Below are 12,816 nucleotides of genomic sequence, written 5' to 3' on the forward strand. Positions count from 1 at the left end.
AAATTGTAAGCTTCATCAGGACAAGGACAATTCCTGTCTTAACCATGTGTCCCCAGAATGCAGCACAACCCCTGGTACACAATAAATGTTGAATGAATGGTTAAAGAGTACACTTTCCAGTGCAACGGCTTATTTTCAGAAGGGGAGGTAAACTATATAGCATATTATCATTGATTAGTCACAGACTAGTCACTTGCAATATTAGAAGGTGTAGATGCTGTGCTTATGTCAAAGAGAATGACAGATCTTCCATTTATGTAACTTGGCATAAATTTCTTAAGCAATGCTCTTCCAGGTTAAAAAAAAGAATAACAAAGTCTGAATACCTGACAGGTGTTCGTGGGCTGCCAATAAATCTTCGAGGTGACCGGATTTTTGGTTCAAAGGAAAACTTTTCTTTCACGCTTTCAAGTACAGATGGAGCCACATATGTAAAACCCTGAAAGACAGTAACAGTGGACTACAGAATAGGATTTTGTCATGTACATCAAGAAAATGTGGTGGTTTAATCTCTGACACACCAAGACAATGATGTACACCTAAAATCACCAATGTAGATACTATCCAGTCTCCTCAATCTCATTTCACACCCGTTACCTTCTTTCCGGTCATTTCTTGAGGCACAGACCTCCAGAGAGCAGAATTCTATTGAGCCGCATGTGCCAGCAAACAAAATTTCACTCTACTGAAAGGAGGAGAACAAAACAGGAAAATGTAGGCTCTACATTAAGATGTGAAATACAGGGCTTCCCTGGTGGCGCAGTGGTTCAGAGTCCACCTGCCAATGCAGGGGACACGGGTTCGTGCCCCGGTCCGGGAAGATCCCACATGCCGTGGAACGGCTGGGCCCATGAGCCATGGCCACTGAGCCTGGGCATCCGGAGCCTGTGCTCCGCAATGGGAGAGGCCACAAGAGTGAGAGGCCCGCGTACCGCAAAAAAAAAAAAAAGATGTTAAATACAAAGATAAATGCAAAGAAAATTCTAGTGTTCCTAGCCACATGCATATAAGCAACTAAGATTATCACCCCCAAACAGTTTCTCATTATTAGGCCAAAGTAAAAACAGAATTCTCTAACTTGGCACATGTGATCTTTCTGGTTTTATACCAATGAATGGATAGATTCAGATTTTCCTGATGAATAAGGGTCAGCATTGTGAAAACTTAATTTCAACAGACACTAATGCAATTTTGTTAGCTTTAGTTCTTTCTTGGACCTTGCTATTAGGCTACCAGCTATCATTTATCTTGCTGTTCATGTTCATCCCTTTAACAGTTAATCTTATACCTATCTTCCCTTCTATTTATTCTTGTCACTTATGAGTAGGCATTTGAGTTATAATAAAAAGACTCAGTAAGGCTCTGGGTGAAGTCCTAAAGAGTAAGGTGCAATTCTGTAGAGCATATGCTTTGTTGTGACAGCTACATGTGGACTACGAAGGCCGTTTCCCCGCATGTTCTTGTGGGCTAAAGCTATAACTACCAAGAGGACCAGACTGTGCCTTAATCATCTTTGAATTTCCTTGAATTCTAATAGGAATTGAAATATTAATTGAACTGAAGTTACTACAGCCACAATCTCCAGATAAGTGGGCTGTTACTATTTTTAATTAATTTTAGTGCTCGCTTAAAACAGATGCACGTTGTGTACAGAATTCTGGCTACAACCTAATAAATGAGTTGTTCTTGTATTCATTATTTAGCCAATTTAAGTAATTAAGAAAAGCTCAACACGGATTTCCCTGGTGGTCCAGTAGTAAAGAATCTGCCTTCCAATGCAGGGGATAAGGGTTCAACCCCTGGTCAGGGAACTAAGATCCCACATGCTGTCGGGCAACTAAGCCTGCGTGCCATAACTACTGAGCTTGTGCGCCTCAACTACAGAGCCCTTGCACTCTGGAACCCACGCGCCACAACTACAGAGCCCACGTGCCCTGGAACCCACGCACCACAACTAGAGAAGAGAAAACCCGCACGCCACAGCTAGAGAAAAGCCTGCATGACACAACGAAGAGCCTGGATGCCACAATGAAAGATCCTGCATGCCTCAAAAAAGATACCGCAACTAAGACCCAACACAGCCATAAACAAATAAACAAATAAAAAGATCAGCAATACTTTAACTGGAATGAAAGCTTAGATACATAACTTTTGCCACCACAACTTTGGATTTCTTTGTAGTAAGGTGTTTCTAGACTTTTTTTTTTATGGGGGAAAACAATTGTCAAACTAGCTAAAACTCTATAATGCCCAGTTGAAGAAAAGATCTGTATGTTAAATCAAAGGTATAAATTCCACATCAGTAGAAAACAAAATTCCGCATCATGAAAGAAAAAAAGAAAGCAATGACACAATTAAAATGAATCATGCCTACTTCCCTAACTGATAAGAGATTGTACTAAGGGGGATACAGTAACTTTGCATCATGCTGACATAAATTTAGTAACATGCATTCATCTTTCCCTCTTATGTAATTAAAATGCTATAAAATTATATTTTGCATGTATATTCTTATATCACCATATAATCATACATTTATAGAATTATTACTATTCAGTGTTGTTTACTGAAAAGCATACTGTACTATGGTGACTTAAGTGTTATTTTGCCCATACACAATTTTTGTATTCCATGCTAACTTTAGAACTGACCCTCCACCCCCAAAGATACAACACTACTGTGGTGTGTTATACTGAGAGCATTATTATTATTTTTTTTTGTTTCACTGAGAGCATTATTTTAAAAAAAAGTTTGAAAATTAAGTTAGCAACAAATCCAGTGAACTCAGAAACAAATAAGGAAGAAAAAAAAACTTCCAAATGATTACTTTCCCCATATTCTATTCTCCCTAGGGATAATCCAAAAAGAAATGACAAAGGATAATGACAAAGGAAACAAATGATATAAAATCAGGTAGATATTCACATGACATGTAATTATAGTAATAAAATAAGCACTAGGCAAATAATATGCAATGATGGTCATCAGATACAAACCTATCATTTCTGTTAATCAAAATCTAAAATTTTCTTTTTCTATCTGAGGAGACAAGGTATAAATCAATACAGATACCTCCTCCTTAGGATTAATCTGCTTACAATCACATATGAACCAATATATTTTGATGTCAAATATTCACAATCAACAGGTTAAAAATCCCCTACAGACAAAAATCTTTAGCTGTTTCAGGAATAAAATAGTTACTATGAGCTCTTCTTCTCCTACTGCTATGACTGTGGGTTTCAGTTAAGATGCTGAGCCAAACATTTTAAGTCAGTGGGCTATTCAAAAAAAGGAATCATATACTCTGACTCTAATTGCTAAAATGGAATGCTGGATTATGAAAATGAATTTTCTAACTTATCAACAAGTTATAAGGGGATAACAAAAAAAAAGCACCTCAGGTTATCCACATGAACTATAAAGCAAGCAAACTGAAATTTTCTTATTAAAAAGGGTGTTTCTTACTGAAAAGGGCCCATCCTCATACTTAAATTTCCCATGGGTACATCAGAAATTCTTTCACTCACCAGAAAGACCTGGTTGGCACTTTCACTGAGAGTTGAGTCATCTGGGCTGTCAACAGGTGTCTGACGTGTAAACTTTGAATCAAACTGACTCACATCCTCTTCAGATTGCTTTATAAAAAACAAAATGATTAGAAAATGGTGAACAGACTACATTATACATATCAATCAAATGCATTACATACATTAGAGAAGGCTCTAGATAGACCTCTTTTCTCAGGGTTTGACTGTAATAAAGTAGCAAAATAGCCTTAGCAGGCACAGACTGAAAAATAAATACAGGTGAAAAGGTCAAACTATATCTTTAGTACACAGTTATCATTCCTATTAAAAATCTGGGGCTTCCCTGGTGGCGCAGTGGTTGAGAGTCCGCCTGCCAATGCAGGGGACATGGGTTCGTGCCCCGGTCCGGGAAGATCCCACGTGCCGTGGAGTGGCTGGGCCCGTGAGCCATGGCCACTGAGCCTGCGCATCCGGAGCCTGTGCTCCGCGTCAGGAGAGGCGAGAGCAGTGAGAGGCCCGCGTACCGCAAAAAAAAAAAAAAAAAAAAAAAAAAAACCTGAATATCTTCCCTTCTCACAAAGCTTCAGTGTGGCTAGCCCACTGGCGAAATCCCTTTTTAGAGACAATTTGCACAGTTGGCAAATTTGTAATAAACTTGAAGCAGAGTTTAAACACAAAGCACATAATATGCTCTAGTTGAAGTTTCTTCCCATACCTTATTTCATTCCTTTAAATTTCTCAAGGAGCAAAAGTAATATTCTACTCTGCATGAGTATATTTTCTTGTGGAGGAATATTATCACCCAGATCTAACCACCAGATCTGTTTCTTTAATTTCTTCTCTGTGTTACAACATCAGACCATGTGGTTGTGTCAAAAGAACCCAGCAAGCGGGACTTCCCTGGCAGTCCAGTTAAGACTCCATGCTTCCACTGCAGGGGGCACAGGTTCCATCCCCAGTCGGGGAACTAAGATCCCGCATGCTGCGCGGCCCAAAAAAAACAACTCAAGAACCTACACAAAGAAGCACCCAGTGTCTAAAGATGGGAAAAACTGAACATCAATAAAAATAACTGCAATGAATTGAAGCACAAATATGTTAAACAGCATGAGTTCATAATTATACTAAAAAAAAAATCACACAATTCATTGGCCAATTTTGGAAGTCAGGGAACTAATTCATTATTTTGCAAACTGGGAAAGAAACATTTATCCTGCCTTTCCTGTATAAACTGCACCTCAGGTAACCAAACAACTGATACAAGAGTATCTTTTTACAGAACAATTCCACCTAATAAATAAAGAATGAATAACAATATTAGAGTAAGACAATTTTGCACACCCCTAATGAAATCTTGGAACTACGCTATAGATTCTCAACCTTGGCTCTACTGACATTTTGGGCCTGATGATTCTTGTTGTAGGATGTTGTCCTGTGCATTGTAGGGATGTTTAGCAGCATTTCTGGCCTCTATCCCCTAAGTACCAGTGGCACTCCTCCCTAAGTTGTGACAACTTGTCTCTGACATTGCCAAATCAACCCTGGCTGAGAACCACTGATATAGGCAATAATCAATGACCACTAACTTTTTTTTTAGCGGTACACAGGCCTCTCACCTGCGTACCATGTTGTGAGAGGTACTATGCCATGACACAGATCATCTAAATGTTGTGGCCTCTCCCGTTGCGGAGCATAGGCTCCGGACGTGCAGGCTCAGCGGCCATGGCTCACGGGCCCAGCTGCTCCGCAGCATGTGGGATCTTCCCGGACCAGGGCACGAACCCATGTCCCCTGCATCGGCAGGCGGACTCTCAACCACTGCACCACCAGGGAAGCCCCCACTAACATTTTTTTTAAAAATGTAAGTACATATTATATCTTCTGATCGAAATATATAGTACCAAAAGTTTAATCTGAATCAGATCTAAACTAAACCTAAACTACCAGTTTCCAGAAATACAAGGAACAGATGAACATGGCTGAGGACAACATGGGGTTAAAATCAGCAAAATCAATGTGAGGACCCCTACAGGACCAACGGTCCAGTTTCTTCAATAAGTCCTCAAAGGAGGAATTGAGAGAGGATATCTATAGATGGAGAGACCTAAGAGACATAGTAACCAAAGTATATAGGTCTTGATTGAATCCTTACTGAAACAAACCAACAGGAAAAAAAAGAAACAATTGGGGAAACTGTCAGCTTTTTAGTTGTGATGATAGCACGGTGGTTATGTTTACATTTAAACAAGATGACTTAATAATTTTTGAAGCTGGATAGTTGGTATATGAGGGTTAATTATCCTTACAGTTATATATATATATTTAAATTTTAAAGCAAGTCACCTTGTGCTCCAGGACCAAATAATCATCATCATTATCCTATTCCTTCTCCTCCAACATCATCTCAAGAAATAGAAAAAGAAACTATCTTTTCTCAAATTTTGAGATGGGAAAAAGACAAGAACTAATACGCTAACTCATTTACTCATAAGCATATTGTTATGGTTTGAAGTATGTCCCTCCAACAGTCATATAATGAAGTTCTAACCCCCAGTATCTCAGAATGTGACCTTATTTGGAATGAAGGCCATTACAGATGTAATTAGTTAAGATAAGGTCATACTGGAGTAGGGAGGGATCCTAACTCAATATGACTGCTGTCCTTACAAAAAAGGGAAAATGTGGACACAGATCTACACACAAGGAGAATGCCACATGAACATGAAGGCAGAGATAGGATGATGTTCCTACAAGCCAAGGAATGCCAAAGATTGCCAGCAAACCACCAAAAGCTAGGGGAAAGGCATGAAACAGTCTCTCACAGCCTTCAGAAGTAACCAACCCTGCCAACACCTTGATCCCGAACTTCTAGCCTCTAGAACTGTGACATAATAAATTTCTGTTTAAGCCACCTAGTTTGTGATACTTTGTTATAGAAAAGCAAATTCAAAATAGGGTTGGGTTAAGCAAAACAAAACAAAGCAAATAAACACAAAAGTCCTAAGTACTTGAGATATTTAATCATCTTAGGCAACCAACTTTAAACTAGTTAATATAGCCATCAATTGCTGCTGGCAGTAGTTCCTGAAAAGACTGCACAGAGGGACTTCCCTGGTGGCGCAGTGGGTAGGACTCTGCACTCCCAATGCAGGGGACCTGGGTTTGATCCCGGGTCAGGGAACTAGATCCCACATGCATGCCCCCACTAAGAGTTCTCATGCCACAACTAAGGAGATGCCTGCCGCAACTAAGGAGCCCGCCTCCTGCAACTAAGACCCGGTGCAACCAAATAAATTAATTAAAAAAAAAAAACTGCACAGAATAAGGATTCTGAAGAGAGGATAGACCAAAGTTTTTGAACTATTAATAAATATAAAATGTTTCTGAATGGTCTGATATTTTCTTATTGTAAAAAAGTACCAGGTCCCTCAGATTATATGCTTTCATGAATACATACCAACAGAGGTTTAAAGGGGGGCTCTACCTTCCGAGCCAGCAGTTCTTCCCAGTTAATATGTCTGAAGAATGGATGAGCCTGGGGAAGAACAAAACAAAAGAGCAGGAAGAAAGGTTAAGGGGAACAGACTTCACTGGACTGACTAATCAGCCTATTTGAAATTACCAATCACAAAATAAGCTATACTTATAAGCAACTACATATAACCTCCACAAATACATAAAATAGCATTATCTTCCCCACAAACCACCAAACATGCCAATCCCTACTTGAACTTCTCCAGCGTCCCCAGGACCAGCTCCAAGACGAGAAGCAGCATTTCTTTTCAGCAGCTTTAGGGAGGAAAAGAAACACACTGATGAACCTTACCTAGTCAAATTGATTATTTTTCTTTATAGAATTTGCATGACTATTTTGCCTTGCAAATGTACGATTTATTAATTACTTCTAAATATCGTTTGGGAATAAAAAGAAAATCTTTAAACAAACAAATTTGTCCTTTGCCTGCAAAAACTGTAGGCTTTTTTGTCAACACCTGTGTATGATTCTGTAGTCAAAATGTCTATTCAGTTCTATCTATTTAAATCCTAGTAGTTGAAGCTTACGGTTTGAGTGCCTATTTTAGAACCCTACCTTTTTAAGCAGATCTCTGGCTTCTTGTGTGAGGTAGGGAGGCAAATTGAGTTTACATTTGAGGATTTTGTCAATTGTTTTCTTTCTATTCTCCCCAGTGAACGGGGGCTAAGAGTAGAAGAGAGTGAGAAAAATCAGCATAGAAAAAATCAAATTTTAAATAACAGAATTATTCATTTCCTGAATTAGTCAGTTACGCATAGAGATCAGAAATGTATGTTGTGATATGGGATGACTGCTAAAGACCTGTAGTTTTTGAGCAATGGCACAGAGAAAATAGCAACGTCCTGGAAGCAACTGGGTTGCCACCATTAACTTGGTGTGATAATGGGTGAGCCATTTGATTTTATGCTTCACTTTCTCCATTTCTAAAATAAGGGCAGTATCTGTTTTACCTCTGTTTCACAGGACCACAGGCCATGACATAGATCATCTAAATGAAAATATTTATAAAAGTACAGAGGCCCATAATACTACTAATGAAGCATCAGTAGTGTTAGATTTTTTAAAAATAACTTAATTGGTAACATTTTCAAAAAGCACAGGAAAGATCTCTTGCTGTAATGACTTAATAACTACTCAGCACAGACCATAATACATGCAACTTTTAACTGTGCACCTACTGCTCCAGTCAGCATGTCATACATTAATGCTCCCAGACTCCACCAATCCACAGCACGATTGTGGCCACTTCTCATCAAGATTTCAGGGGCCCTACAAGGAGAAAAATAATATGCCTAAAACATTCACTATTTGCCTATCATCTGAATTAAAAATTTTAAAACAATATACAGAACCAAGTGTTGCTACAGAAAATTTAGCACACTATTATTTAAACCAGGTAAAAGTTAGCATTATCCCCAAACCAGTAATATTTCTTTGAACATGCAGCTCACATGTATTCTATTGTTCCACAAAATGTGTGTGTGACTGTTCCATCATGAATAGATTCTTTGCATAGTCCAAAATCTGTTAGTTTCACATGACCTACAATGAAAGATTATAGATGGTTATTCTGAGAATTCTATGTGCAATATTTGAATGTATCATACAAGATAATAACCTATCCTTCCATTTTACTTTTTCTGCCTTAAATTTATTTTTTGAGACATCAAGAACTAGCAAGGTTCCATCCATAAATGGGATGCTAAATAACCCTTTAAGGGTAGGGCAAAATTATCTTTGCCGGAACTTCCCTGGTGGCCAGTGGTTAAGAATCCGCCTGCCAATGCAGGAGACATGGGTTCAAGCCCTGGTCCGGGAAGATCCCACATGCTGCGGAGCAACTAAGCCCGTGCACGACTACTGAGCCTGTGCTCTAGAGCCCACGAGCCACAACTACTGAGCCTGCATGCCACAACTACTGAAGCCCATGTGCCTAGAGCCCATGCTCCGCAACAATAGAAGCCACCGCAATGAGAAGCCCGCGCACCGCAACGAAGGGTAGCCCCCGCTTGCTGCAACTAGAGAAAGACTGTGCGCAGCAACGAACACCCAAAGCAGCCAAACTAAAAAAAATTGTCTTTGCCAATGATATAATCTATCTAGTAAAGGTAAAAGAAAGATGAGAAAAAGGTGAAAAAAGCTTGTCTAAGGCTCTAGCTTTACCTATACCAAGAATCCTTTACCATCCTGAGCAAGTAAGTCCTGGGAAAACTTGATGAAGTCTGGATTACGTACACAGACCATAAAAAAGATCTTCTGCATGTTAAACAAAGGTGTGACACTGTACTTCAAACATATAGCTTCTATCACCATGAACTGTGACCTGACAGTTCTTAAAACAGACTTAGTCACTATAACAAGTTAGCTTATTCTGCCAATGCAGTTTGGAAAAAGAAATGAAATTGCTGTATGGCATAGAACCATCATCTTTGATCCAGAAAGTGAAAAACTCATCACCTTGGGGCTTCCCTGGGGGCGCAGTGGTTGAGAGTCCGCCTGCCGATGCAGGAGACACAGGTTCGTGTCCCAGTCTGGGATGATCCCACATGCCGCGAAGCGGCTGCGCCTGTGAGCCTTGGCCGCTGAGCCTGCGCGTCCGGAGCTTGTGCTCCGCAACGCGAGAGGCCACAACAGTGAGAGGCCCGCGTAAAAAAAGAAAAAAAGAAAAAAAAAAAAACAAAACAAAAAAACTCATCACCTTACACAAAGAACATCTCAGTTCAAGTTTAGCTTTAATGAACTGTCATTAGCTATCCAGTGGTTCAGCAACCCCAGAGACCCTACTGTTCCAAGTTTATTTCGAGAAAAGAAAAGGCAATGGACTATTAACTCAAATGTAGGTATGTATTTTACTCTGACACAGAAGAAGAAATATGACCTTTATTTTCACAGAGCCACCTGATACACTCAGGTTATGCATCAAAGAAATTAACTAGTCACTTCCCTATTCTATCCCTTGCCTTAGAATTCACAATCAGAATCTAAATTTGTGGCAGTGGGGGCAGAACTGGGAGAGAGAGATACATAGATATCTGTAATGTATGTGGTTAAGTACATTTCCCCCCAAAAAAAGGGGAAAAGAAAGGAAAGCAAGAAACCCCCCACTATCTAAAACATTTATTCTGGCATCAGTTGTCCATAAACCATTTTCTGTACAAGAATTTAAAACCATTAACTACCTATTGCATCATTCGATAGACATCTAAGGATCAGCAGCTGCCACCAGCCCCCCGATACCCGAGTTGGTTGGTTGCTCCTTTGGGATGTGAGTGAATTGCCAAGTCTAGCCAGCCCAGATTACTCTCACATAAGTTGAACTGTGTGTAGCAGCATGCAGTAATGATCAAGGCTCACTTTGCTGTAGCTATAGCTGCACAGAATATTAGTCTGTCTGATTTTTATGTCTGTTGTTGTTGCAGACAGCAAGAATAAACTGATGCCTACTAAATATTTTACCTCCAAAGTTATATCAAATATTTTGGTTCAATTCTAATCCTTTCCTTTTTTATCACATTAATAAAATTTACCATAAAAATATTGCTTCTAATACTTATGCATTTCATCAGTAAAGAAAATTCAATTTATAAAGTTAAGATTCACTTTCCAATTTAAGGAACCAACCAAAATTAGTATTTGGACTGGCTTCTGGCTCACCACACTTTATGTAAGGATTACAAAAGAATGACAAGCTATAAAGAGTAAGGATTAAACTAGAAAAGGTAGTTGTGGCCAGTTATCCTCAAGTCTCTTTAATCTCATCAATCATAAGTACAAGTATCATGATGCTATAAGTTCTGAGGGAGCAATGTATAATAACTGACACATAAATATGGGGCTTTGAAAATGACCATGACCTGTGTGGGAAGATTTTAAGATGATTATTTACTATAGAATTGTTTACAGTATATCTCCACCTTGGTGATTAAGCATGATATTCTCCGGCTTCAGGTCTCTGTAGATGATCCCCTTTTGATGTAAATGCCCCAAAGCCATGGAGATTTCTGCCAAGTAAAAGCTGGAAACAAAAGTGATTTAATAAAATTAAAAAGAGTAATCTACTCAAAGCAGTTTATGTATGGAGCAAAATTCCTTGAAAGAAATAGACATGCACCAAAGACCAAATTAGTGGGAGTGGGGGTGGGTATGGGGAAAAGAGATGGCATAGGATGCTGCCAAAAGGCATGGAGACATTTACGTTTCACTCGTTTAGTGAAACTATAAAATGTTTTATTTCATCATTAGAACATATTGCTAAAATTGCAAAGAAGTCCAGAACATGCCAAACTGTCACTGGTCGTGTTTTGTTCTGTCTATGTAGGAACTAGGCCAATAGTCATTCAGATCAAAGCAAATTTCTCCCACCCACCCCCAATTTTTAAATCCCATAGGAAATAGGAACTTTGTTATTCTCAGAGATCAAGTCTTAGTTTCAAAAATACCTTATAACCTGACCCTTAGAAGCCCACGCATCCCTTACTTAATACAGCTGCATATTTATATACAGCTCATGCCCACAGTATCTGCCCTCCCTCTTGCCAGCCAGCCCACAACTATAAACTGTGTGACACTCAAATTTATCTACCTCAAAAGAATAAAGGGCTGAGTCAACCCTGTCTGGATTCGAAAAGCACAAGGCACTGCAATACTGGCTGCATAACAATGTTGCAATCCTGCAGATTACTCCAGGATGGAGAGGGTGTGTCCTAGAGGACTGAGGCAGTTTCACAGCCAGCAGGACCACAAACACAGCCTCCAACATGGCTCAGAGAGCCTCCTCCAAAAAGGGCACTTCATCCCTAAGGCTCTTAAATGCAGCTTCTGTGTTAGAAAAGGCCTGAAATTAAACAATGGAATGCAGTTTGGTAATTAAGGTAGAAAAAACATTTAAGTGTTTTCTATTCAATTAATGTGTAGGATAAACTGATTTATTGTTACCCAATACTGTCATCTCACAAAAGGGTGTGTATATTTTTAATTTGAAGCAGATGCCATCTTAAGAAATATGAGGGTAGATCCCATCCTGGCCATTGAATCAATCCACAGATGATATGTGCAGGCTTATCACCTCCCTAAGACTGCACCTTGGGAACTGGAAAGTCTACAAAAAAAGAGGAGATGATTTCTGATACTTTCCATTGCTCCACACATAAAGTTTTACTGGAAAACCACATTCACCCAGAGCCAAGGCAGGCAGCTTACCAATTCAAGGAAAGAAAGCCCCAGTGAGAATGGTTCTGTTAGGAACTGGTGTGAAGAACGTTCCACCCAAAGCCTGGGGGCAAAGGAATGATGTGACCTCCAATGGCTGCCAAGTCCCAAAGCTGCTTCTCCCTCTTAGAGTCCTGAGTGACCAACTGGCTCCAGAACAATTTACTGAATCATCTGGCTGCCCACAGTGGGAAAAGGACTTTGCTTTTAATTATATGAATTATTACCTGAATCCATACAACCACAAAAATTTCACTTACCAGGCTGTGTCTTCCATAAATATTCCTTCTCTTTCTAACTGCATAAATAATTCTCCTCCTGTAAAGAAAAGAAAAAGACATTAGAAACAAAGCAATCTTTTTTTCCCAACAATCCATTCTAATGAGAGGGTTTGTGCTTTCCTTTTAGCCATAATTAAAAGACATCAACCCTTTAAAAATAAAAAACAGATCCTAAACATTACAGGTTTAAAACTAAGTCCTCAGTATTCCATTTTTAGCAGTGTTCTTAGTCTTATGTGAAATATACAAGTTTTGGAATTCT

At 39.3% G+C, this 12,816-nt stretch overlaps 1 protein-coding gene across 5 annotated transcripts in view; it reads right to left on the reverse strand.

The window, feature by feature from the left end:
- The window catches only part of RPS6KB1 (ribosomal protein S6 kinase B1), a 35,885-nt gene that overhangs the window by 1,504 nt on the left and 21,565 nt on the right, over positions 1–12,816 (reverse strand). For 3 of the 5 annotated variants that reach the window (XM_065897777.1, XM_065897774.1, XM_065897773.1), the window contains 9 exons: positions 12,534–12,591; positions 10,980–11,080; positions 8,517–8,607; positions 8,244–8,334; positions 7,621–7,728; positions 7,257–7,319; positions 6,988–7,065; positions 3,531–3,638; positions 327–439 (listed from right to left, as the gene is read on the reverse strand). In XM_065897777.1, the coding sequence (XP_065753849.1) occupies positions 327–439; positions 3,531–3,638; positions 6,988–7,065; positions 7,257–7,319; positions 7,621–7,728; positions 8,244–8,334; positions 8,517–8,607; positions 10,980–11,080; positions 12,534–12,591 (811 nt within the window). The remainder of the gene's footprint in view (positions 1–326; positions 440–3,530; positions 3,639–6,987; positions 7,066–7,256; positions 7,320–7,620; positions 7,729–8,243; positions 8,335–8,516; positions 8,608–10,979; positions 11,081–12,533; positions 12,592–12,816) is intronic. The other 2 variants (XM_065897775.1, XM_065897776.1) reach the window with 2 other exon arrangements.

This window comes from Phocoena phocoena, chromosome 19, assembly GCF_963924675.1.
Source record: "Phocoena phocoena chromosome 19, mPhoPho1.1, whole genome shotgun sequence".
NCBI lineage: Eukaryota > Metazoa > Chordata > Mammalia > Artiodactyla > Phocoenidae > Phocoena > Phocoena phocoena.